Source organism: Neolamprologus brichardi, chromosome 22 (genome assembly GCF_056152115.1).
Source record: "Neolamprologus brichardi isolate AB-2024 chromosome 22, ASM5615211v1, whole genome shotgun sequence".
NCBI classification, from domain to species: Eukaryota; Metazoa; Chordata; class Actinopteri; order Cichliformes; family Cichlidae; genus Neolamprologus; species Neolamprologus brichardi.
In genome coordinates, this window is record NC_142124.1 from 28,831,126 (window position 1) to 28,858,887 (window position 27,762).

The following is a 27,762-nucleotide window of genomic DNA, read 5'->3' on the forward strand; positions in this document are numbered from 1 at the left end:
CATATTATGGTTAAGTACATTTCATGGTATTCCAAGCCAAGAACAGCCACACTCTCGTTTTATCCACTCATTATAATTGTTGTTTACCTCCTGTTCATATGGCTTCTTCTGCAAACGCTTGCGAGGAAGCTTATTACAGTCTGCATACAGACCCACTTATGTATTGGGCGGTGATGCGTCAAGGAAAACCGATTTAGTGACATATTTCCTAAGTACTTGTCCAAAATAAAAGAAGAAATGTTTTCATCATGGGCATTAAATGCCGCTAAAGCCGCCTGAGCGAGATGTACGCACGAGCATCGTTACATTTTCAGACATTTAGTTAAAATGTTACTTTTGGCTTCATGTCGTCCTGCAGCCGTGCTTGAATTTAGGGCAGACGTTTTCTAGCATGCACTGTACAACCGGAAATCACAATGATAATTCTTGCTGCCTTCACGGTACTGTCGGGTGAGGGGTCACAAATTGAGACAGACTCCTCTCGTTTGCATATACTATTTCCCCACTGCATAGCGAAAGACAACATGACCCCGCATCCTTCACCCTCTATTCGTTAACTTAACCGTCCGCCTTCAACCCAGGACTTATTTACTATAGCGGAGTTGAGTGGACCGCTACTTTTTTTTTGCCACTTTTAATTATCTGCCCTGTCCGACCAGCCGGCTGCAGCTGTCTCTCGTCAGCAACGGGAGGTAAGAGAGGTGCTCCGCGGCGGGACAATCCGCTGCTAGCCACCAGCTAACTTAGCTAGCAGGCGAGCTAACCCGTTAGCAGCTGGCGGTGGTCCCAGCCCTTCGACTTAACACATATAATTTTTGGCTGTAGCACTCTAGAACGGTGATTTTTTTCGTAAACGGTTGCTTGTTTGAAACATTGCTCATATTGCCCTTAAAGTGCAAGTTTTGGGTAAGTTGTTAGCCGAGACAAGACAGACCGTTTTATCAAGGTAACCAGAGTAAGTAGCATCGTTTCCCGAGTTTTTCAAAATAAAAGTGTAATTTGCGCTCATAATTGGAGCAAAAATAATAGTTGTCATTTCAGTAAATGGGTCACAAAAGGTGAATACAGTTAACTTTCTAAGCGTTTCACATTCATCTTTGTATTTCTGTGTGTATAAGTGGATAATGGAGTTTGAGAAAAGACATGGCATGTGAAAAGTATTTTACTTTATTTATTTATTTATTTATGTTTACTACTCTGTCGTTTTACAGCTGAGTTAAGTGTAAAAACCTAACATTACGTTGAGACATAAATGGAAATAGCCCCAGATAGAAAGAGAGGTGGAAAATAGACTCATTTTGTAAAATAGCTATAAAATAGCTATACGCTTCCGAATTCAGTGTAATTCTGTCTGTGTATAATGTGAAAAATGGTTATTGTTATCGAGCTTCCAGTTTGTCTTACTTTGAAGGTTGCAAGCCTCGCTTCCGCTTTCTAGTCTCGTTCTGGCTAACAGGACAGCTAAGCAGCAGTTGATGGGAGGTTGGTGCTCAGGGGAACCAACTGGAGTTGACGGCGCTAGCTTAGCCAGCACAGGCTGCTAGGGGAGTGATCTGTTGTTGCAGGTTTGGCAAGATGCTAATAGAGGCGATTTAACCGCAACACACTGCAGCAAGTCTCCTGTGTGACTCCTCAGAGGTCCAGCCGAGCTGAACTTCGCTGAGCCATGCGACAGTGGTGTGTCCCCGTTGCGACCCCACGCACTGAACCACTCCCGGGGCGCCTGTCCGTGTCACCACCTCCATCAGGTAAGATCTACAACGAGACAGCGAAACTGTCAAAGTCAGCCAGCTGCTGAGATCTGGATGTTACAGTTGTGCTTAGAGAGATCCGTGTGTGGTAAAGGTGGGGGGTTAAATCACTGCGCGCTGCTTTGGGAGCGCTCGACTTTTGAAGCAGAGAGTTTTGTAAAAAAAATTAAATTAAATTTAAAAAAAAATCCAACAACTTAACTTTTTCCAGGCGGCAGTGTTCTGGAAGTTTCCTCGTCTTGCAACACATTTAACAAGTTGAACTTTTTCTGTTTGTTGTAGCAGCATCATTATCCATTATTTACAGTTATGCAAAAGTGGATGAAATTCTTCCAGTAGATTTCTGTCATCCAAGAACAGGGCAGGGTGTTTAAAATGTATCATCCTGCTTAGGTGAAAGTGCAAAACTTTTATCATCATAATGTACTTAATGCACTTCAAGTGAAAGTACTCATGCAGACTTTCATGCAAGATTAAAATCATCTGCAGCTGGAGGCTAATGTTAGTTACTGCTGGTAGATTCAAAAATACAGCTTCATATTAAGGAGACAGATATTTTAGAATACATGTAAAACCTACTTTAGAAGTACTTAAGTGCATTAGACATACTTAATGCTGCTACCTTATTTCCAAAGGTGTCGCCACAATGCAGTGATCCATATATTTTATTTGGCACAGTTTTTTCGCTATATGCCCTTCCTTCCACTGCTGTACTTCACTAAAGTACTTGAGTAAATGCACTGAGTTATGTCTACCAGTGGTCCTATCTGTACTAACATCTAGTGGCACTGATCATCATAGAAAATCAAATTTGAGGGGGGCTAATGCTACCTGATGCCCCATCTCTGAATACCCATGCTTTTCATGTTAGCAAGGTCATGTCAAATTCCTGCAATTCTTTAAAAAAAAAAAGTTTAATGTGATCTTTACTTTTTAGTGCATATTAGTCATTGGTGAATACTACGATAAGGCTCCCTGCAGACTTGCGGGACTTTAAAAAAAAAACCTAAAAGGATGGATATGACTCAGCTGAGGTGGGACCTGATGTTAGGTTACGTATGCCAGGGTGATCTTACTTTAATTCCACCCAGGACAAATGGAGCAAGGTTAGCCTAAGTGCAGTGTTGCCAAGCATTTGAAAGGTGGCCAAAACTTTTTTTCTTTTTTTTGAATGACCCAAAGGGTTCCTCGCAGGAGAACAGTGCGGAGTTTTCTGTTCTCTAAGTGCAATTTTTTTATAACCTCGTCATGTTTTCACTCAAAGTTATTTGGGTTTTTTCGAGTATTAACGTTACCAAAATACTTGGATCAGATTTGCATTTAAAGTGTCATTATAAATAAACTCCTTCAAAGTGCTTGAATCCTGCTGCGTGTGCCTTTCTCATCTATTAATATTCCTTTGATCATTTCTCTGCAGGTTCTGAAAAAGTCTGCAACATATTATCTCTATTTAAGGCCTGTGAATGGTGTTGAGTGGGGATAAATATAGCCGTTTATGTCTTGGTAACACTGTGAAGTCTCGTGGTGCTGTTTATCTGGTGAGAAATCAGCCCGTCAGTGCTGCTCTCGGGTGTATTAATAGGGTGATGGTTGGTTCAGACTCATTCACAGATTTGGTCTTGTGTCTCATTGGTTTCGCCTCGATAAACCCGGCTCATTTACTCTAGATGCCAGAATGGAGTGCTGTGAGGTGGAGCCCCGCTACACCATCGAGCAGATTGACCTCCTACAGCGCCTGCGCCTGTCCGGCATGACCAAACCTCAGATCATCCACGCTTTAGAGTCCCTGGAGAGGCTGGACCCCGATCACCGCCCGTCCCACTGTGACTCTCACCCGGCCCCTTCCAACAACGCCCCCGCCACTGCCGCCCCAGCCCCGTCCTCGTCGTCATCATCCTCCGCCTCCTCGCTCTCCCTGGCCTCAGCAACCACGCAGACCTCCGGCCTGGACGGCGCCGCGCTGTCCCCAAGCAACAGCTTCGAGGCCTCTCCCCCACCCCTCTATCCTCCCACTGTGGCAGTTCAGCGGTCTTTCAGCTACGACATGATGGGGGAGGAGGATTGGGACCTGGAGGAAAAGGTGGAGGAGTACATGAGGTAAGGAGAGGGAGAACGGGAGGATTGTGGTGCAAGAGAGACCAAAGAAATAGTAGAGAGACTATTATAACATCAGATAATGACAGCTACTATTCCCAGAGGCGAAGGCTTATTCTTCAGAATTTACATGCAGTTAATTCAGGTCAGGTGCTCAGGGATGGCTGAAAAAGGAGAAGCAGCAGTGAATAAGGTTAGTCGGAGCAAAGGCTGGTGTTTTAACCACCGTGTAATGGTTCTTCTGGCAGTGATGGGGCCTTTTGTTGCTTTCGCAGGAGAGACAGCAACCTGGTGAAAGAAGAGATTAAAACTTTCCTGAACAACCGCAGAATCTCTCAGGCAATCGTGGGCCAAGTTACAGGTACTCTGCTTTGCTGTGACATCCCCGATCATTAAACTGTTGATTGTGCAGTGGGAAACACGGGGGGACTCAGCATTTAATTAGAGTTGAACTTTTGTTGTCTTGATTTAATTCAAACAAAATGCTAAACCAAACGATTCTGTATTGAACAAATGAAAAGCTGCTTTCAGGCTTTTTGCTCTTATTCTCTCTGCCAACTCATTCACTCGTGTTTCTTTTTTTTTTAACTGCAAAATGAAGTGTAACTGGCTCACAGATGCTCCCATCCTACTTTTGCCAGTTTCTATTCAATACTTGAACCTTGGCTTCAGGCATCTGCTGATGCGGAGTATTGATACTACTGAAACTACTGCAAACTTAAAGCTGTTAAAGTTGTGAAATCTCTCCAAGCTGCTCTTGTTTTGTTGTTAACTTCCTGTTGGATTAAATTTGTTGATAGTTTGAGACCGTTAGGAGACCACGCACACAAAGGAACATTATTGTGTACAATGAAATTGTGGCCGCGTTGCTTTTGGTGGTTTTAAAGATGGAGAGCATGTCTGCAACATGCAATCATGATCAGTTGTGATGAACTAGTGGAAACTGCAGTTTTCACTAGTTGAACATCATAGACTCAGAAATTCAGAAACCTATATAAATAGTAACATAGTTGCTGCAATACGAGGATTTAACTGAAAAATTATTTAGGTGCATAGCAACCTTGCTGTTATAGTAATATAACCAGTTGGCAACCAGTTGAGTCGAGTCCCCTACTGCAAAGAGAAAAATTGTAGACAAATTGCACTTATCGGTGTAGACTGATTCAGGTTAATGTCAATGTATTGACAATCTCTCTGCTTTTATAAATGAGACGGCAACTATTTGCAAACTTTCAGCAGTCTGTCTGAGTCAAGACTGTTTGGAAAAGTCTTGCCTCCTATCAGCCAACCTGTGCAATCACCTTGCGATTGGAAGTGATTTCCACATCTATTTGCGATCGGTCACCAAATGGGGGAAATTCCACACCATCACAGATGCTTAGACATGGGTTTCACACATTCTGTTAAAACCTAACCATAAACTACCCCTCAGATACGTCAGGTTTCCATTAGTGGGCTAAGTTAATGTTGTAGCTTATATCTAAAATAAAGATCCTAAAACACAGAATTTCCTGGTCTTGGTGGTCATTTTAGGGCCATCGAGCTGGTAAAAAAAACTTGAGAAAATATTGCGATTAAAGTGTTTAAATTAACTGCTTTGTCTAACAAAGTTCAGAGAGATTCACTGTACTGTCGTGTAGGCGCCTAACTGGTAACTGGACTTGCTTTCAAAGCCTGAATACAGTTGAGTACCTGAGCACAGTCTGACTTTTAATACCAAGAAAAGGAAAAATAAGCACACCGAGTCAGAAAGATTTTAAAGAGCCTCTTAATGGGCTTCAGCTAATGCCAGCTGTATTATGTGTGTTTGCAGTAGCAGCAGGTTCATGTCAGTAAACTTCTACTCCTTCCCTGAAAATGGATTGCACTACATCACGTCCTTAATTAAAGTATCGATGTCGGGGGATGGCTTCATTAGCTTAACAGGAGTATTCCAGAGCTGGAACGCAGCCGATCTCTCCAGCAGCGCCGCCGCCGATGGTGCGCCGCGACATAAATCATTGTCCTCAACCTGTTAAAATAACGTGTGTCACCTCCCGCACGCAGGCATCAGTCAGAGCTACATTTCTCAGTGGCTGCTGCAGCAGGGCCTGGAGATGAGCGACTCCAAGCGCAGAGCTTTCTACCGCTGGTACCTGCTGGAAAGGAACAACCCAGGTGAGATGCAGGCCAAGAGGTACAAGCGTAACATGTAACTTTTACAGAGGAGAGGAGCGGGACACAGATCCTCCCAGGAATAATGGATTTTGGATTAATTATGAGAAGGTGCAGATCAGTGCCTCAAGGTTGAATGTCAGGTTAATGATGAAAGATTGCACTGCAGATTAGATAACAGAAGGCTCGTGTTAGAAAGGGATAATATGTCTTGTGTGTCTTGAATGCGAACCACCGCTTGCTAACCCTTCCCCATCCACCTCTCCTCCTCCTCCTCCACTTTACCCGCCCACCATCCTCCCGCATGGTAAACCCGCACACCTTTAGTTCCTCCCGCTTAACCCCAACCTGGTCCACAATGGCTGCGAGGTCGAGATAGGACACGAGACAAATCTATATTTTCAGCTAAAGGTAGTCCCGTCACAGGAGATTCTAATCAATAACGTTAAGGCTTGTGGTTGGGAAATGAAACTTTAGCGGGCGAATCCGGCTTCTTTGCGCAGGCTAGAGTAACAGCTCGGGTCAGCGCTGACCTCGCCTCGTCCTGAGATGCAAATTCGGCAAGCATTAAAACGGCAACGTCACGACAAACGGGCGTCAACTCAAGATGCTCCCTGCTTTTATTGATTATTGTCAAACAGCATGCTCCCGCACCAAATCATGTCAAAAAGTCCATCTTTACATTGTTAGTGTGTGAAATAAACAAAGCCGCTGATGGACCATCTGCCGTCCCTGCTGTCTCCTTTCATCTAATGCTTTATTATTTCCCCCCCTCCCACACCGTCCCACTCAGGCTTCGCTTTAGCTCCTCTGTAGTTCCCAGCCCTGACGCTGGAGGTACTCTGGTGCTGGTTTTCATTCCCACATGGCTAACAAACAAGCTATTAACAGTGATACTAACAATAACTACTTTGTCTGCAATGTTTCTGAGCCAAAGTGGCCACAGCGCTTTGCTTCTTACATGAGCTCTTATTGACCTGCCCTCCATGAATCTGTAAAGAAGCAGTGTTGTCTGTGAAATTGATTCCTGATCGGCCAATCCACTGAAATTACAGCGCGTGTATTTGTTGATAAAGTTACCATTTCAAGGCACGTCTGCAGGAGTGTGTCACTTAATCCAGAGACATAGATGCAAACTATCAGCCTCCAGTTGTTGCCACAGCTGGTGTCTGTGTCCCGTGGCGGTGGCCTGCCTGACTATTGGTTTTGTCCCGACTGAAGGGCTGAGGTGGAGTGAAAGCCAGCACAGCGTGAGTCCCAGGGCCAGGGGAGGGGACAGAGACGGGACGGTAGCAGGGGCAAGCGGCAGCCTCCCCAACATCCTCCCCAATCCCAACACCAACCTCAACCCCAACCCATCGTGGAGCAGGCAGAGAGAGCTGCTGATGCACTTGCTGCCATGGTACACTGCTGCAGCCGCAGCTGCCCAAGCCCAGCCAGGTAACTGCGCCCTTACTCGCGCACCCCCGCCCCGCCCTCCTTGGCATCAGCAGCTTGCCACAGGAGACACATGCACCACAGTGGGTCTGCATGCTGATCAGCCTGGACCTGCTTTGTCAGCACGGGGTTTTACAGCAGTCTCAGATGGCTCCTAAACTTAGATTTCTAATGCTAAAAAGAAATGGCTCCAGACGTTTCATATCCAGCTCACCATTATAGCGATTGGGTGTGGTTTAAATGTAGTTGTCTCTGTACGTTCTGAGTCATCCAGGTCATTATAATCTAAGGAACTTGGAAAGAAAAGTGAATAGACTTCTTTAAGTTTCTTAAAGATGTTTCACGTCTCATGCGAGAGGTTGTTCACACGTTTATCTAGAAGTGAGTTTCTTACTCTCTGTTTAAGACTCCCTTTCTGTTCCATTCGTGTCAACCTTTCTGTGACAGTGTTTTCATAAAGCTCGCTTAGTCAAAGTACAGATGGTAAAAAGTTCTGATAGGGTTTGACATAAAATCCCACATGCACTGTGATTGGTACCCCAAATTCTTCACATTCACAATCAGATACTAAACATAGTTCAGTATAACGAAACCATTTTTTCCCTCTTCCCTGCTACATTTAAACTTTGAGCTTTTAAAAGCTTTTGAAAAGATTCAAAGTCTGTGACATGCAAATTGTGTTGATATCATGTCCTTTAAAAACCTGAGACATGAATGTGATCTGAAAAGAATAAGACTTGACTTTACTTGACCACTACAAATGCCTTCTGTTTAGGACTGTTTAGGACAGGGCATCGTATCAGAGTTTTTTTGTTTGTTTTTTTTAAACAAAAAAATCCATTCAAATGCATTTCAGAAAAGTATTTGATCCCTTTGCAAAACATACTTTAGTACCTGGTGGCAAAACCTTTGTTGGCAATCACAGAGGTCAGACGTGTCTTGTAGTTGGCCACATGTTTTTCACGCAGAGGGGATTTTGTCCCACTCCTCTTTGCAGATCCTCTCCCAGTTATTAATGTTTCGTGGCTGATTTTTGGCAACTTGAACCTTTAGCTCCCTCCACAGATTTTCTATAGGATTATGGTCTGGAGACTGACTAGGCCACTCCAAGACCTCAATATACGTCTTCTTCAGCAAATTCTTTGTTGCCTTGGCCATGTGTTTTGGATCATTGGCATGCTGGAATACCCACCCATTACCCGTTTTTAATGCCCTGACTGAGGGAAGGAGGTTCTCACCCAAAATTTGACGGTACATGGCCTCATCCATCCTCCCTTTGATGCAGTTTGGTTGCACCCCCAAAGCACAATGTTTCCACTTCCATGTTTGACCCTGGGGATGGTGTTCTTGGAGTCACAGGCAGCATTCCTCCTCGTCCAAACATGGTGAGTTGAGTTGATGCCAAAGAGATTTTGGTCTCATCTGACCACAACACTTTCTCCCAGTCCTTATCTGAGTCATTGAGATGTTCAGTGGCATACTTCAAACGGGCCTGTACATCTGCCTCCTTTAGCTGGTGGGGCCTTGTGGACACTCACCGAGCTGCTTGGCGATGGTCTTGTAGCCCATTCCAGCCTTGTGTAGGTCCAAATTCTTGTCACTGACATCCTAGGAAAGCTCTTCTCTTCTCTTCTTTTATACACGTAACAAGTAGGGATGGGTATCGTTTAGGTTTTATCCTATACCGGTGCCAAACCGGTACTTTTGAAACGGTGCTCGTACCGGTGCTTAAAGAATGGAGAACACAAACTTTGTCCAAAAACCTCTTATGTTTTTATTTTTAGCAGTCTCTTTTTATCTGCAAAATGATAACCAAGTTAGCCTTTTCTGTTGATACAACATACCACCTTTGGTTGGAACCGGTGCTTAAACAATGGAGAACACAAACTTTGTCCTAAAATCTCTCATGTTTAGCTGGGGGTTTTTTTTTGGAAAAAGATATCAATGTTAGCCTTTTCTGCAGCTATAGGCCATATATGGTATCACTCTATCAAACAAGAAGACAGCCGCATGTAACTACGATGGTGTTTGGTAGTTCACCTTACATGCATTAATTTAATAACGCGGTTAGACTACTCAACGTAAATTACACACGAACAACATTAAGCTACTCAAGCAGAGAAGAACGGCTGCTGCTGCCATCATCATCCGTCATCATTTCTGCTACACTGGCAGGGCTAGGGGCCAGGACTCTCCTCTTCGGGTTTTTGGGGGATGTTGCTAACTCCGGTTCCGATAACAGGCACCACACCCGCAGTAGATGTGCTGCTCTGTGTGAGGTCTGGCAGCAAGGTATCAAATACGGCGCATTTCTCGGCTTTAGAAAAAACGCTATGCGTCGCCAGGTGTTTCATCAGATTCGAGGAGTTACCTCCTTTGCACAGTATCACCTTAAAGCACTTGTTGCAGGCTGCTGAGTTTGCATCTTTTGCTGTAAAGTACAGCCAGACTTTTGACTGCTTTGCCTTGGGCATTTTTAATCTGCAGCTCTGCTCTAAAATAACGTACGTATCTGGGCCCGCCTACTATCCTTGGAAAGGTAAAACGATTGGCTAGAATCCAAAGTGTATGACATCTCAGGAAAAAAAAGCACCGAAATAAAGCACCGAAATGTGCGCTGCTTTTCGGTCTGGTTACTACCGTTTATGTCAGAACGGTGCCATTATGGCACGAGATACCGGTACCCATCCCTAGTAGCAAGTTGAAAAGGCTGTCATTGTCAGCTTTACCTGTATAAAATACACCTGGGAGCCAGAAATCTTACTGATTTATAGGGGATAAAATACCTATCCTTCATAAAAATGTGAATTAATTGATAACTTTTTTGAAATGCATTTTTTTTGTTATCGTTCTGTCTCTCACTGTTCAAATAAACCTACCATTGAAATTACAGGCTGATCAGTTCTTTGTTAGTGGGCAAACTTACAAGATCAGCAGGGGTTCAAATATTTTTTTCCCTGACTATATGTGCTAAAATATGCACCGAGGCTACATGAGCACTGTTACCTTGTGCATCAGTTTAATTTAGTTTTATTTATACAGCGCCAAATCACAACAACCGTTGCCTCAAGGCACTTTATACTGTAGGTTAAAGACCCTACAATAATACATACAGAGAAAAACCCAACAATCATATGACCCCCTATGAGCAAGCACTTTGGCGACAGTGGGAAGGAAAAACTCCCTTTTAACAGGAAGAAACCTCCGGAACCAGCTCAGGGAGGGGCGGGACCATCTGCCGCAACTGGAAGGAAAACAGGATAAAGACATGGTGTGAGACAGAAACAGAACTTAATAACAAGTATGATTCAGTGCAGAGAGGTCTGTTAACACATAGTGAGTGAGAAAGGTGACTGAAGAAGAAATACTCAATGCATCATGGGAATCCCCCAGCAGTCTACACCTATTGCAGCATAATTAAGGGAGGATTCAGAGTCACCTGATCCAGCCCTAAATAACAAAAAGGAAAGTTTTAAGCCTAATCTTAAAAGTAGAGAGAGTGTCTGTCTCGCGAATCGAAACTGGAAGCTGGTTCCACAGAAGAGGAGCCTGAAAACTGAAGGCTCTCCCTCCCATTCTACTTTTACTACTAGTAAGCCTGCAGTGCGAGAGCAAAGTGCTCTAATAGGGTGATATGGTATTATAAGGTCATTAAGATAAGATGGGGCCTGATTATTTAAGACCTTGTATGTGAGGAGCAGGATTTTGAATTCAATTCTGGATTTAACAGGAAGCCAATGAAGGGAAGCCAAAACAGGAGAAATATGCTCTCTCTTTCTAGTCCCTGTCAGGACTCTTGCTGCAGCATTTTGGATTAGCTGAAGGCTTTTCAATGAGTTTTTTGGACATCCTGATAATAATGAATTGCAGTAGTCCAGCCTGGAAGTAATAAATGCATGAACTAGTTTTTCAGCGTCACTCTGAGACAGAATATTTTTAATTTTAGAGATGTTGCGCAAATGGAAGAAAGCAGTCTTACATATTTGTTTAATATGTACGTTGAAGGACATATCCTGGTCAAAAATGACTCCAAGGTTCCTCACAGCGTTACTGGAGGCCAAGGTAATGCAATCCAGAGTAAGAATCTGCTTAGATACCATATTTCTAAGATTTTCAGGGCCGAGTACAATAACCTCAGTTTTATCTGAATTAAGAAGCAGAAAGTTAGCGGCCATCCAAGTCTTTATGTCTTTAAGACATTCCTGCAGTTTAACTAATTGGTGTGTGTTATCTGGCTTCATAGATAGATAGAGCTGGGTGTCATCTGCATAGCAGTGAAACTGTATACTATGTCTTCTGATGATAATGCCTAAGGGAAGCATGTATAATGTAAACAGAATTGGTCCTAGCACTGAACCCTGTGGAACTCCATAATTAACCTCAGTGTGTGAAGAGGACTCTCCATTTACATGCACAAATTGGAGTCTATTAGATAGATATGATACAAACCACTGCAGTGCAGTACCTGTAATACCTACAGCATGTTCTAATCGCTCTAATAGGATATTATGGTCAACCGTACCGAACGGTGCACTGAGGTCTAGCAGGACAAGCACAGAGATGAGTCTACTGTCAGAGGCCATAAGAAGATCATCAGCTGTTTCTGTGCTGTAATGAGCTCTGAAACCTGAAACTCTGAAACAGCTAACAGATCTAACAGATCTGTTAGCTGTTTGACAACTACTCTTTCAAGGATTTTTGATATAAAAGGAAGGTTGGAGATTGGCCTATAATTAGCCAAGACAGCTGGGTCAAGAGATGACTTCATCAGAGTGAAAAAAGTTATTTCAGAAGACTGAAAGTTTTTTTTAATGGGGTTGTGTCTGGAGAGACAAAAACATGATAAAATGAACAAAAATGACTAAACCTCAGTTTTTAAATGCCAAAAAGGGAATAGCATAAGAAGCTCACAAGCTAAGTGTTACACATCGGATAAGACGATGTCAAACCTTCCGCTATAAAGAAAAACATATTGAAGGACACAGCGACGCCCTTTGTAAAGGTCTGGTCTTGGAAAGTGAAGTTGCATGCTCTCCCTTCGACAGGTGCTACCTTATCAATGCGTTCTTTGGTGAAGGAAGAGCCTGACTGGAGGACGGGGATCATGACAGGCGACAGACCAGGGATAGTGGGCGGTCCACTAAGGCTGCGCAGAGGAAGCCGTTTCACCTGGAGAAAGGAATGCCAATCAATTATGGAGAGGTGAGGAAGGTTTAGCACTAATTTAGACTTGGCTTATGGTTTTCCATTCAGCTTTATTTTCTGTCATGTATCAGGTTTGGATTGTTGGAGTAGCACTTTAAGCAGAGATTTTCAGACTAGGGATGTTCCCGGTGACTAAAAAATTAGACTAGCATACTAATGTGAAACTAATAAACACTTAGATGTCAAAAACTGTCTAAACAAAGACATTTGAAATCATTAATCACATTCTTCAATCATACTTTAAATGCTGCTTAACTATGTGGCACCTCACATCATGGATTATGAATATAGCATTTTATACATTAAAATGAAAATTAAGAAGAAGGAAAAAAAGAACAGCTCATGTTGAATATGATATGAAAATATGTTACTGAAAAGATGTTCAAGTCTCATTATTATCCATCAGTACATTTTCTTCGACTTGTCTGGGGCTGGGTCATGCCTGAGCAGAGCAGCCTCCTCCAGCTTATCCTGTGAAACACTGCGGTGTACCAGGCCAGCCAAGAGAGTAATCTCTCCAGCGTGTCCTGGGTCTACCCCTGGGTCTCCTCCAGATAGGACACCTCATCCAGGAGGTGACCATCTCAACAGGCTCCTTTGGTGCCAAGGAGTAACAGCTCCAGTCTGAGCCTCTCTCAAATGGCCGAACTCCTCACCCTCTGTTATGGAGAGGCCAGCCACCCTTAAGATAAAGCGGATTTCCACTGCTTATATCTGCAATGTCATTATGTCGCGTTTAGAACACTAATAATAATATGCTCAACAAAAAGATCAGGTTTAGATGAACAGCCTTGTGGCGTTTTTCTACAACAGTGTCGGGACTGCAGTGCCATCTGATGGCAGATGGCTGCATAATATTTAGGACACAAAAATTTACAGACGATGAATATCAAAATGTTAACAGAATAAATGATACTGAACGAGCAATGATTAATCATCTGGTCAACTAGTCACACCCATACCTAGCCTAGACCTCCCTCCCCCCAGCCACTTCTTCAAGGATGGGAGGGACACAGAGATGTTTCCAAGCCAACAAAGAGACATAATTTATCCAGCATGTCCTGAATCTACCGCAGGGTCCTGGGTCTTGAACCACCTCACCTGGCTCTTCGATGTGGAGGAGTGGTGGTTCTACTCTGAGCCCTTCAAAGTGACCAAGCTTCTCTATCACTAAAGGACAGGGTGAGGTCCACAGGAGTGTTTGACCCAATACCCTTCAGAGGAAGTTCATTTCACTTGCATCCAGAATCTCACTCTTTTAGTCCCTGCCCACAACTCCTTGCTATAGCTGAAAGTATGAATGTAGCCACCAGTAAATTGACAACTTAACCTTCAGCCCTCTGTTCACCATGACAGAGCAATATAAACTCAGCATTACTGCAGACCATCTGTCAGGCTTATAGTTTGTTTTACCACCGTCTGTAGGTCCTCACCTCTGACAGATACCCTTTGTAATCTGGTCTTGACTGGTCTTGGCTGTAGCTCAACGAAAGAGCAAGTGAGTTTGGCTTTTGAGGGAGGGGCACCGATGGGGAAGGGGTGTGCTTTATTTAGGACACAAGATATAATTTGAGCTTTGGTTAAAGAAAATGAAAAGTCACTGTTTTATCCTGGTTGTCTTGTTTTCATAGTTAACTTAGCTGAAATTCAAATTCACTTAGTCACGCACTGCTTCATAGGACCGAGGTTATTACAGTAAACTAAAACTAAATTCAAATCTAAAACCAGGTGGGACAAAACATTTTATATGAACTAAAAAATGGCCTTTGGAAATAAAAAATTATTATAAAACCGCTCAAATGATTTTGTAAATTTCCAAAATTAAAATTTGCCACAACCCGCCTAACTAGGGTTAGGGTTAGTACTGTCTCTGTTCTGTTGTTCTGAAATATTTCCGCTGACAGATGTCCCGTCTTCATAAGTGCAGTGACCAAAACAAATAGTGAAACTTACAAACCTAAGGTCAAACTACATAATTAGAATAACTCTGGATGGATCCTAAATTGTCACCATAAACATCTGCAGCCCCTAAAACAATGACTGGAAAATTCCCGTGGTCGCCCGTTGTGCTTAGATAAAGTTTATGTGCCGCTCTGAAGTAAAAAAGCTCATAGAAAGCAGCCGAGATCGGCAGAACACTTTAGATGACTTGGAGCACATCTGTGCTCGAGTTCTTGGAGCAGAAGCGCAGCGTCGCTTAAGCTAACGGTCAGCATTATAAACCTTTCCAGTATTCGTGTCCTTTATGGCTTCTTTGCCGCGGCTTCCTGCTCTCAGTGGCGAGCAGAACCGGCTCAGTTTATGATGTCATTTTTCATTAAGGCTGCTGTGACCCTGCTTCCCTGGTACGTATTTGTCCCAGACAGTCTTCTCAGTAACCTAGACGGATGCTGAGAAAGAGCAGCACGGTGTCCGCTGTGTGCAATTGATTTCTCTATTAAATGGTTGCTGTAAGTATAGGGTGCAGTCTGGGCACTCAAAGTAATAAGAGCACGCAGACAACACTCACCAGCAGTACCCCGGGATTACGCAATTCTACTGCAGTGCTGATCCTTATGAGCTAGTTCAGATCCAAGGACGATACAGTAGAGGTGAAGATGATGTGTGTGAGGGAGGGAGGGAGGTGAAAGGATAGGAGAGCTGGGAGAAATTGATCCCTGTGGTTTTTTTTTTATGTGAAATAATGATTCTTTTTCACTGTTAGACAGACAGGAAAAGGAAAGAGATGAGTAACACAAATTTGCAAAGAAAAAGAGAGAAATAGAAATAAATAGTTGTATTTATGGAGTTTTGAGTGTTGAAAGCTTAAAATGAATCTGCTTAATGGGTTCGTTAATCTGTCCCTTCACGGCGTGAACCCTCCCCGCTGCTCTCTCGCTGTGTAAACATTGTCCTTAACTCTCCTGCCGCTTAATGCAAAAGCCTGAAAAGTTGATGAGGTGTAAAATTAGGGCGTAACTAGCTCGGCTCAGACCGGCGCCGCGCGTCGACTAATAAATGCCTGCGTGATTGAGCTCTTTGCCAACAGAGCGGCTCTTCATGTCTTCCAGCTTCTTCATGGAGAACCAGTATCCAGATGAGGCGAAGCGGGAGGAGATCGCCAACGCCTGCAACTCCGTCATCCAGAAACCAGGTAGCAAGAGGGGTTCGTCAGTAAAGCGCACTTTTCTGAGTTCTGAAAATACATCTTGCTGAATTCATGTCAGCTGACAGGTGATTAGTCGCTGACGTTCATCATTATTCGTCTTTTTTTTGAGTTAAAATGCCACCTACAGCTTATCGAACGGGAACACCTGCTGCTTTTCTGTCATGCACATCAACATTCATAAACGCTGTTGGAGAAAGCAAGTGAGCAAGAGCTTTAGCTTTTTCCTGGAGTTTCTGATTGGACCGTTCGAACCTTCTGGAGATGTTTTTCCTCATCACAGAACTGCTTCACCACTCCTGAATTCTGAAGCTGCTTCGAAGCTGATGGTCATATGTCAACAGTTTAATTTGCTCTCATCAGTCGTCACTAAAGGTCATCTCATCTCATCTGGAAGCTGTTGCTCTGTAACTGCGTTCAACTTTCCAGTGCTGGTCGCTTGTTTTGCTTCAATCACTCTGCAGCATCTTTAAAATCCACAAACTCCGTAGACTCATTCTGTGAAACTTTCAGTTCCAGTTTAGCTCCAGTTAGCCCCATTCTGTCTTATTTTTGAGGTTCTCTACCTGCAGATTCACAGGCTGCTGTTGTGTCGGTCCTCCACGTCACTCAGCTGCCTTTCCAAGTGAGTCTCTCCTACTTCAGACAGACTCTAACGCCACATTGTTATTCTGCTCTAAAGATCCACTGATGGATCCACTGGAGAGCCACTTGAACCAGTAGGGTGGTAACTGTTGGATGCTTGAGTCCAGAGTGGGAGTAGGTAAGTTGGAAACAAGACCTCCTGCAGGGGCAGCTGAAGGACATTTTGGACTATCATGTTAACAACATAGCCAGCCTGCAGGCAGAGAAACAGGATGTGTAAGCAGCGCCTGGAATTGCAAAATAAAATCCTTAGGATTTGCACATTTAACTGTTTTGTATGCTTGGTTTGTTTCAACCTTCAGGCTGTAAACTGTCAGAGTTTGAGCGTGTGACGGCGCTGAAGGTTTACAACTGGTTCGCCAATCGTCGGAAGGAGATGAAGAGGAGAGCGAATATAGGTGAGGAAGATGGAAACATAGGAACGACAGATTAAGGCTTTTGGAAATGTTAGCTTCTGCTAATGTTAATTAATTTGTTTGCACATTTTCTACACATTATATTTATCTCACTTCTGCTTCCTCATCTGACCCAACCAGAAGCTGCCATTTTGGAAAGCCATGGGATCGAGGTACCGAGTCCAAGCTGCCACTCGAATGGGGAGGAAGGAGAGATGCAGGAGTTCACGGATCAGGTGACTCATCGATTCTCAGAGCAAGTGAGTAAACACGGACTTAATTACATGTCCAAATTCTACCCAAGGAGAGGCCAGAACAAATAACTAGCAGGAACACGTATAGGCCGGGTAAAACTGCTCGCGTTGATGCTCCATGTCGCACTGCTCAGAAAATTAAAGGAACACTTTGCAAATGCATCAGATCTGTAATCATGCTGCACATGTATGCGATACAGAGGGCTGAGTTCAAACAAGCCCCCCAAATGTAGAAAATGATGTAGCAGGTTAGTCCATTTTGCCCAAATTTCATTGCAGCAACTCAAAATGGTGCTCAGTAGTTTGTGTGGCCCCCCTGTGGTTGTATGCATGCCTAAAACATCGGGGCATGGTCCCAGTGAAATGACAGGTGGTGTTCTGGGGGTCTCCTTCCAGATCTGGACCAGAGCATCACTGAACTCCTGGACAGTCTGTCCCAGAGGTGTTCTACAGGGTTAAGGGGTAGCTAATACATTACTCAGCCCATAGTAGTACAGATATTCAGCGTAATGTTTTTCCCATTGAGATAAATTTTCATTTATTAATTAATTTATTTTTTGAACAGTGAATTTACATCTTTTCCACTAAAAGCACAGAGCGGCGACGGTCATCATGAACAACATTCACGAGGCTGAATTGTAAAAGCAATACTGAGACCGCAAGAATCCTAGTGATGCCATACCCGCTTACACTTTAAGCTAAGAAAACGTTGCATTTTTCACACATTTTTCGAACGCCTCCAGTGTGAACAAACACAGAGCTGCTGCTGCTCTGCTAACACGCTACGCCTTCTGTGCAGACAGGGTGTAGCAGCCAGAGTTTACTAAACTGTACAAATTGCAGGAAGTCACAGGGGCCAGAGCAGAAGCTGGGGCCAGCTGTTAGCTGGTCACAGCAGGCAAGGCATAAACACAGTGTGCAGCACTTCCACAGCCGCTTCACTGCCCTTAACAAGCTGCCCAAGCCCAAACTGCTGCCTTAAGACTGCCAAGAGGGCCTGAGCTGCTATACGAGAGAAAAGGGACCCACTTTATGGAGTGATATCTAATAAAAGTGACACTAAAGTCCCAACTGTTTTGCTTATGCATCCACAGGAAGACACGTCTTCCCAGAGGATTGTCGACCAACAGGATCCCGCCTCGCTTGCTTCTACGGAGGTGGCAGCCTTGCCGAGCCCCCGCCCTCAGGTTCTGGAACAGAAAGAAGAGGATTCAAAAAGGGAGAGCGTGGATGAAGAGTGACTGAAGTCGGGCACGTCTGTGTTCGAATTTTAATCAGATGAAATAAGGAAACATTAAGTGTCTCCTGCTCCACCAATGCAGGGCCTTTTCGGGCCTGAGTCACCCAAATATGAAAGGGAGGAGGGTGCAGAAGCTCGCTGAGGTGCCTCAGATGGTAAGGAGGCCACTGTATTTATCAACAGTAATCCTGCTTATATTAACGGCAATATACAGTATATAAATATCTAAATATATATCAATATATATAGTGCATTCCAAGATGGTATTAAAAAGCCTAAATTCCTTAGAGGGAGAATCATGTAAGTGATACCTCGCCTATTTTAAGCTAAGCGTTTTCTGTTTTTGTGCTCCATGCCTTCTTTGAGCTTTGTTTTTTTAAAGGGTGGCTGTTTGATGGACTGTGGTGACGGGAATGTGCTGAGCCTGCAGGTCGGGTGTGTTGGGGTGGTGGGGATAAAGCGCGACATCAAGGATCTAGCGTGCGGCGAAACAAACGCCCTCTGTTTTCTTGAACGTCTTGACCTCTTCCCCCCCCCTCCCTCCATCTGATCCGTAAGACTGCAACCTCAATCAATCAATCGATTGATTCAATCAGTCGATCAATCAAGGAGTGCTGTTGCCATCAAAAGCCCTGAGGGACAACCGGAATCTCAGGTAATCCCAAAAATTGTGGATCAAGGCGGTGAAGAGTTGCACCAGGTTTCTTTCGTGTCTTAACGTGTGCTTCATTTTCTTCGTCTTAACTGTTTAACCGAAACAGGAAGTGTTATTTATACCTTTTGATATTAGCCAGACATGCCTAGGACTAAGTATCACACTCTCTGTCTTCTTTCTTATATTTAATGCTGCTGTCTCCAACCTCAGCCAGTGAAGCTAGACTAGAAACATAAAGTCTACTCAGTTTTTTTGCTCTTGTTTCTTTTTTATCGTTTGAAAGAACGCTAAAACAAATGTGATCAAAAATCATTGTGCGACAACATAAATGCTACAAGTTACCCTCACTTTCTATTGGGATAAGCTAAAGCTCGAGCTTGTAAATTTCTCAGACTGCAAAGCTGCACTTCGGAGTGAATCTTACTGGAATTGTGTTCGAGGAGCTCTCCGACATGTACATAACCCAGAAAAAAAATCCCTCACCTATGGGTGCTTTCCTTTCAGTCCATTAGCAGTATATAGAAACTTATTTGTCAGACTTGAAATATGAATAGCTGAACTTTGCATTACATAGTCCCTCATATATTCACTGGCCTAAGGCCTTGGAAGTTACCTCCTCGATGTTCATATAATGAACAAACCTCATGTTCTCAAATTGCAGGTGGGGGCGGCTACCATTTTACCTCCTAATGCCAAAGCTATGCCACGGTAGAGAAACCAGGAAGTGATGGTCACAACACTATAGCTATACAATAGATAGGTTTATTTGCTCAGTACAACACTAGCCAACTCAAGCTTACCTCAGAGTTCCTGTGTGACAGGCGTGCACGACGGGTTTAGTGTCACGAAGCTTCGACAGCAGCCCTCATTGTGACTGTTTATGATATGGACAGTGTCATGTAGCATTTATGGCGCTGGGGTTTGCCCTGTGTTGATAATGTATACTCACCTCAGACAGTTCCCTCGTCCAGCTTTGGACAGGAAAGCTGCACGCCATTATGATTATAATGCTCCTCTCTATCTCTCTGCTTTTATCTGACAAGGGAAACCAGTAACGATAATAAAATTGTACACAACCAGTGGAATATGTCTTCATTTATTTCAAAGGATGTAATGTTAGGTTAGGCTTTTCCTTATTTCTTTTTTTATATTTATACTGTTATATTACAGCTAATGTTTCAAATGATGAGGTCGGTGTAGGCGTGAGTAAAGCTCTGGCTTCAGATTCCTCTAAACGTGTGGTTTAAGATAGTTACTTCTACTGTGGGCTTGGTATGATGAAGACCTTAATATGGTCATTTTAGGTGCACAGCTCTGCTCATGAGCACACAAGCACCTCCGACCTGCTGTAAAACATTTTCCTGAGAGGGAGCCAGTCGGACGGAAGCTGAGCTAAAAGGGAAAGCAGCTAAAATGTCTGCTTTCAGCCAGGCGGCGCTAAGGCCGATATAAGATCAGTAGAGATTATTAATGAACTAGGAATCACACAAAGCTGTTTTAGTAGATTTTTAGTTATGTGTAGTTATCTGGTAGGGCTTACCAAAGTTATGTCATCATAATGAGATACAAAAAAACAGTTCATGATGTTCATAAACTCATGAAACAAATAATTTTTTTTGTGTTACATCAAGAGCGAATATCCCCAATATAATCTTGTTCCTGCATGTGAAGAAGGGAGCACAGAAGCCCCACCCACCTGCTGTTCAGGCTTTGTGTTCAAGAGGAGCAGCCAATCAGAAGAAAACCGGCTTACTGGGAAAGAGTAGGGGGCTAAAACAGCTCGTTTCAGTCAGAGAATAAACTGAGGAGCTCATTAACAGCCCAGAGCAGTGGGTTGGGTTTGATTCTGGAAGGAGACACAAAAATGCTGAGCTACATGCTGTGGTGGCCCCTTATGAACAAGGGAGCAGCTAAAAGCAGCTTTATTCAAAACCTAACCCAAAATAAACGGGAATCATTGGGAATGATTGGGAATGGGAACATTCACTGAGGGATAAGAAGGTGAAAACATTTCAAACACTTTTTCATCACACACCAATTAGAACAGAATTATTTATAAATAATTATATAGTTAGTAGTTCTAACATAATGTTAGTCATAATTCAATGTTAGTTTAAGCAAATAGTTTCTAATGAGTGCACCACAGATCTCAGGAGAAGTGGCAGCACTGTGATTTTTCAGGGCCACAGATGATGTTGGCAGATAACAGATGTAGTGGAACAACACGGTGAGCTAATCTTCCAAGTATTAGCTGCTAATAACTAAACCTTTGTATCCAACATGACTGAAAATGTTCAACTCGAAGCACCAGCGGCCTGCAGGACTGTTGAAGCATGTTCTGTACAAGAAAATAAAATACATTTGGCCTCAAGATCAAATTTGAGTTCATTCACACGTTGAGCTGGTGTCCAAATTTCACCTGTTTAAAGTGGTGCTTCATTTCTCACCACAGGATGGCAATGTTATCACTTGACTGTGCATAAAAGATGCTTGAGTGAAGAAAGGGGATCAAGCCTGAAAAATGTGTAAAGGCATTGTAAAGCCTATCAGCTGACGTGGTGTATGTTATTATGAACTGAGGCCTGTATTGCTGTGATAAGCAGTTTGTTGGTGTGAGCTGAATGTTGAAGGGGACCTTAAAAATGCTGGATACTCCTATTAAACATGGCTGAGATTTCATACAACACCAAATATGAGAAGAAAATGCTCCTCTCAGGCAAAGAAGCCCCCACCCTACTGGGGTTCACAGCTTTTGTTCCTCAGGGGCAGCCAATCAGAAGAAAGCTGATCTAGATGAAGGTTATTTGAGACAGTGACAGAGTGAGTGCACCAGTATAAGGTAAGTTAAATATGAACTGTGATTTCCAGTAGAGTCTAAGAATAAATATGAATGGGAATGAGTGTAATAGCAAGATAAAGAGCTGAGGGAAGAGTAATTAAGTACAAACAGGAGCCAGTTGGTAATTATTTGGAAGCTGATTCAGCAAATACAGAAGCTGATATATTTGGAATTACCTATGTGATCTCTGCACCAGCTGAGATCCTTATGGATGGGTGTCAAACGTGCCCCACGTTTTGATTGGCTCCAGTTTACTGGATGTGTGTCATTTTCACAAGAAGCATGACTCGGAAAGAAATGCACGGATTCCTGCTGAGACCCAACGACGATTACAAGGCAGAGCAGCAGCTGAAAAGCATAGTTTTAACAGTTATTCCAAAAGAAATAATGAATGCATATATACAACTCAGTCATTTCTGTTTATATAAGAAATTAGGGAAACTTTTGTATAGTGTCTGTCTGCCTCCCTGAGCCTGGTTCTGCTGGAGGTTCTTCTTGTTAAAAGGGAGTTTTTCCTCCCTTTTAACAAGAAGGGAGGACAACACTTGCTATCAGCAAGCACTTGCTGATAGGGGGTCATCTGTTCGGGTTTTCTCTGTATCATTGTAGGATGTTTACATTACAATATAAAGTACATTGAGCTGACTGTGATTTGATTCTATATAAATAAAGTCGAACTGATTCTGAGATTTTAATAAACTTTTAATGCACTGCAAGTCTGTACTTTGAGTTGCACAATTTCTAACTCACTGAGTTTTAGCAGTGTGCGTGACACAACTGCACAAGGTTAAAGAGAAAAATACTATTTAGAAAGACCACTCCATTGACCATGAACACACTGACAAGCAACATGATAAAAGTGATGATCCTAATCCTTCAGAAATCTAATTGTTTCAGAAAGTGCTGGAAGTCTGAGTCTGTACTATTGTTGTGGGTCCTTGTATGCTTGCAGTCAACAGCTAAGAAGAGTTCCTTTACATGTTGCTCCTTCCTTAAACCACATGAGGGAGACATTGTCTGCTGCTGATTGCTAGGCCCTGTCGTCAGCAGACTGTTCCTACTGTACCTTAAGGCAGTAGTGTTAATGTTGAACTGTTGGATCTTCTTTTGAAAAGGAAAGAAATATCCTACCCTGCATGTTAAAAATGACTTGAAAGAGAAAGTGCTTTTTACTAAGACTTCTTCACATTTCTTTTTGCCTCCTCATGCTGGTATAAGACAATATGATGAGTGTCAGCAAGTGTCAGAAATCACACTGACGTATTTGCAAGTCAAATCAGCTCGGCTCCCTTTGTTTTTTTCTGTTGTCGGGCATTTTTTGAATAATCGTGTTGCAGTAAAATCCTCAACCATCTGGTACGTTTAGCAGCCCGCCTGAAGCAAACTCCCTATCCTACAGACCGAATGCATCTCACTGTGCATGTGTTCAGCTAATTCATGCTGTAAAAATGTGTCAGTCTAAAGTAATTTTGTGATGCATGGCTTCAGCTGCTTTTATTTTATTTATTTATTGTGATCTTATGATCATCCAGTCTAGATATGATCATCAATATGAAAACCTCTGATTCAAGAAGATATATGAGTCAAGATAACACATGTTGAGATGAAGCAAACTGTAGTAATTTGCTTTACTGAAAATCTTTTGCTTTTGAATCAAATCTTAACTTCTGAAATAAGCTAACAGGTAAGTGAAAAGATCCACGCCACTCATTTCTGTGCACGCCAAGCTTAATTAAAAGTCTGATAACAGGTTGACAGGCCTGCACAGTCTGAAAGACTGAACACGTGCCATTTAATAACTTTATATTGACTACATTACATGAGCTGAATGTCGTCTTCGCCTATCTCGTTTCTTTTTTAAGTGGTCACGCATTGCTTTCCTTGCTTGTCTTGATTGCCCTTAAATTTAGGGAGGGTTCAACGAGACCGCTCTCATTCCCAACGCGTAACATACCGACGATTTGTCACGTCCCGAGGCGTCCCATAGGAACCCGAACGGTAACCTTCCGCGTCCCTATGATACACGCCAGATTGTGGATGGAATCCAATAGAATGACGCTCACGGCGGTAACACGTGTTTCAGCCATGTATTCCAGCCCTAACCATAACCGAAATCATTAGATAGTGTTTTCCAAAGCGATCTATGATGAGAAAGTAAAATAAATGTGTGTGTGTAGATTCATTGCAAACAGTTCTTATGTTTCTGAACACATAACATACAGACGGGTTGGGTGGCCGAAAGCTTAACATACCAGTGATTTGGCACATAGCGTCATTATGTTACGCTTTGGGATGAGAACGTGTTGGTTTAACTGAATACTGGTTTAAGCTGAACTGTGTTATTAGGGATTAATGCTGAACTTACCCATGGTATTGATCTGATATCAGTGTCTGAATGTCTTACCTGGATGATGAGATGCAAAGATAAAGTGGACATGTTTCCCCATAGATAGATAGATCGATATGATGGTGAACGCTAGTAATAAACCTGGACCAAACTTTTAAAAATGAGTGTGACTAATTCCTGTAAATGCTAAATGCTCAGTTTACAGCTGTTTTCCCTGACTCTTGCGTGTATGATTTCAGTAATGATTTCATGTTTATTCCCAGCAGGAGCGTTTGCCCTTTGCATTCAATTCAATTCAATTCAATTTTATTTATATAGCGCCAAATCACAACAAAAGTCGCCTCAAGGCGCTTCATAGATACAGAGAAAAACCCAACAATCATATGACCCCCTATGAGCAAGCACTTTGGCGACAGTGGGAAGGAAAAACTCCCTTTTAACAGGAAGAAACCTCCGGCAGAACCAGGCTCAGGGAGGGGCGGCCATCTGCTGCGACCGGTTGGGGTGAGAGAAGGAAGACAGGATAAAAGACATGCTGTGGAAGAGAGACAGAGATTAATAACAGATACGATTCAATACAGAGAGGTCTGTTAACACATAGTGAGTGAGAAAGGTGACTGGAAAGGAAAAACTCAATGCATCATGGGAATCCCCCGGCAGCCTACATCTATTGCAGCATAACTAAGGGAGGATTCAGGGTCACCTGGTCCAGCCCTAACTATATGCCTTAGCAAAAAGGAAAGTTTTAAGCCTAATCTTAAAAGTAGAGATAGTGTCTGTCTCCTGAATCCAAACTGGAAGCTGGTTCCACAGAAGAGGGGCCTGAAAACTGAAGGCTCTCCCTCCCATTCTACTTTTAAATACTCTAGGAACAACAAGTAGGCCTGCAAAGCGAGAGCGAAGTGCTCTAATAGGGTGATATGGCACTACAAGGTCATTAAGATAAGATGGGGCCTGATTATTTAAGACCTTGTATGTGAGGAGCAGGATTTTGAATTCAATTCTGGATTTAACAGGAAGCCAATGAAGGGAAGCCAAAACAGGAGAAATATGCTCTCTCTTTCTAGTCCCTGTCAGTACTCTTGCTGCAGCATTTTGGATTAACTGAAGGCTTTTCAGTGAGTTTTTTGGACATCCTGATAATAATGAATTGCAGTAGTCCAGCCTGGAAGTAATAAATGCATGAACTAGTTTTTCAGCGTCACTCTGAGACAGGATATTTCTAATTTTAGAGATGTTGCGCAAATGGAAGAACGCAGTCTTACATATTTGTTTACAAAACTGCTTACATTCAGTTTTGTCTTTAACCTGTGTATATCTCAGAGATACAAACAGTCTTGGTAAAACTGCATTTGATGCCCTGAGAAGGAGAGCAGGTTGGTAAATGTTGGGTAGCCAAGCTAGCTGGTCCTAGCTTCTGACTAGCAGTCCTAAGGAGTTTTAATAATGACCCATTTTCTAATGTATTCTTACTTTCTCTGTAGCCACTGATTCAGTTTTTACTCCACTGACAGCTGCCATTTATTGTGATGCATAAACATGGGCGTCACAATAAAATCTCACTGAATTTGAGTTTGGGTTGTCACTGTTACCAACTATTAATTTGTACTTAGTTAAATAAAAACATGCACTTTCAAAGTGCTTATTCTGCTTTGATTAGTAAAATGTAAAACTGTTTTGATTGTTTTGAAAGCTCAGTTTAAGGCCGTTAGTATCAGCAAGTTTTTCAGTCATGTGACCACAGACCACTTACAATAATATGTCTGCCATTTTGGTCATGCAAGCTCGAATGAAAAAGGCCTCATTCACACAGGCGTAGAAACCAGTTGGCAAGCATCTGGCAAACACTGGTCATGGGGAGAAAAAATGCTCCCAGACTGGTTTGCAAGTGGTTGCTGGAGGTTTCTGGCTGTCAGTGTAAAATTAATTGTTAAAGCCTGATTGACACAAGCCTAGAGAGGAGGTCACTGACTGCTGAGACCATCGCCCTTCAAGATTAACTTTGCACACTTTGAAATGAGACACAATTTTTACTCTGAACTATAAACATTCTCTGTTTTGTGTTTGAAATGCACTTTTCAAGTTTTGCTATTAGTAGTAGTAGCCTATGTTTTTCATACAAAACAGTATCTTCCATGCAAACTATGGGTCACTTCGATAATCTTACCTTCAATGAAATGTTCATTGCATAATCTACTGTAAACTTTAGGCTCCCACTGTTTGCGATTCACCTGTGCTTTAGGATTGCTAAAGCCAACAGGGCAGCAGAAAATAGTTTTAATTCACAAATAAACAACGTGAGTTGTGTCAAAGGTCATGTCAGTAGGTTGTATCACATCCAATATGACGGGCAACTCTCAAGCAATGTGTTTGCGACATGACACAAGGAACATGAATTGGCAAATCCACAGTCGCTTTCATCTTTGTGTCTTTCATTTTTATTTCATACGTAAAATATTTATTATAATTTTAATACTGCATTTGGTAGATCTGTCATGGGATATCCAAAAGGAGCACAAGACTGGGACTTTGAGGAAAACAAAGGGCTTCTTCAGAATGGCAGCACCAGAAACCCATCTTGTAAGTGGGATAAAATGGCAACAAGCTTTTTTCCAAGGACTATAAAATGATGTATATTTAACTCATGTGTATTTATTCTTTGTTTCATCTTAATGTTAATATACCCACCAGTACTGAAAAGAAGAACGGCAGCCTTGTGGAGATGTTAAATAAAGCGAATGCTCAGAAACAGCAGTCTCTCTCATCCTTCTCTCCGACATGATCGTAATGTAGAACGACTGCACAGATATACGAGATCAATCATTTCATATTGATGCTGCTCTATATGTTGGAGCCTTCTTCTTTTTTAATGACTAAAGGTCCTCCTCTTTCCTGTTCCCAGGGAAACCAGCCAATCATAGACAAAGACCAGAAGAAAGAGACTTAATTACTGTGAGTCAGTATTAGGTGGCACCTCTGTGTTAGAACGCGCACAAACAACAAAATGTCTTTTGAAAGCTATACACTGAAGTACACCCAAGTCCAAATCCAAACCCTTTCAGGTATAAATACCCACCTACAGACACTTTGTTAAGCAGCGTGCGTCCAATTCAGTCACACAAACGCACACACAGTGGGGTGGTTTTGGCAGCGTCAGGTTTTGAGGCCGGCGTGCCCGTTCTATCATTCATTCCCTCAGAAGTGTTTTTCATCCTCTTTTACCCCTGTGGAAAAACAGAATTCATGACCTGCCACCTTTTTTTGCTGACTGCACAGGCCATCCGCTGCCTCGGTAAACGATTTTCCCGGCTTTTTTCAGCCGCCTCACAAAACACTTGATGACACAAGTGGCATGAAAAGTATGCAATTCAATTTGTCAGTGGTTATTACTTCGCAGCGTGGACAGCTACAGTTATGTGTTGATTACTGGCAGATTTTTATTTTTCCTCCTGTCGAGCTGACTGTCACTTCAGGCAGTAGGGAAAAGCAAAAGTGTTTATTTCTTCCCTTTAGCAATCTATTAAATGCCTGATTAAATATCATCTAATGGTGAGGCTCACCTTTTTGTGAGAGAAAGTGAGAAATGAGGTGGGGGAGTGGG

At 42.7% G+C, this 27,762-nt stretch overlaps 1 protein-coding gene across 2 annotated transcripts; it reads left to right on the top strand.

Moving 5' to 3' along the window:
- The first annotated feature begins 419 nt into the window (after positions 1-419).
- zgc:91944 (homeobox-containing protein 1) lies at positions 420-20,056 on the top strand. 2 transcript variants are annotated; one of them, XM_006806037.3, is made up of 11 exons: positions 420-692; positions 1,637-1,748; positions 3,419-3,848; positions 4,121-4,206; positions 5,892-6,002; positions 7,221-7,439; positions 12,482-12,638; positions 15,692-15,774; positions 16,734-16,829; positions 16,968-17,086; positions 18,175-20,056. In XM_006806037.3, the coding sequence occupies exons 2-11, from the start codon at positions 1,667-1,669 to the stop codon at positions 18,319-18,321; spliced, it is 1,530 nt and encodes a 509-aa protein (XP_006806100.1). In that variant the 5' UTR covers positions 420-692; positions 1,637-1,666; the 3' UTR covers positions 18,322-20,056. The 2 variants fall into 2 exon arrangements, with proteins under 2 accessions (XP_006806100.1, XP_006806102.1); XM_006806039.3 differs by lacking the exon at positions 7,221-7,439.
- The last annotated feature ends 7,706 nt before the right edge of the window (positions 20,057-27,762 follow it).

Coding starts and splice junctions, on each gene's coding strand:
- zgc:91944 (XM_006806037.3), top strand. CDS start 1,667: ATGCGACAGTGGTGTGTCCCCGTTGCGACCCCACGCACTGAACCACTC. Junction 12,639..15,691: donor TGCCAATCAATTATGGAGAG/GTGAGGAAGGTT, acceptor CATGTCTTCCAG/CTTCTTCATGGAGAACCAGT. Junction 16,830..16,967: donor GAAGAGGAGAGCGAATATAG/GTGAGGAAGATG, acceptor TGACCCAACCAG/AAGCTGCCATTTTGGAAAGC.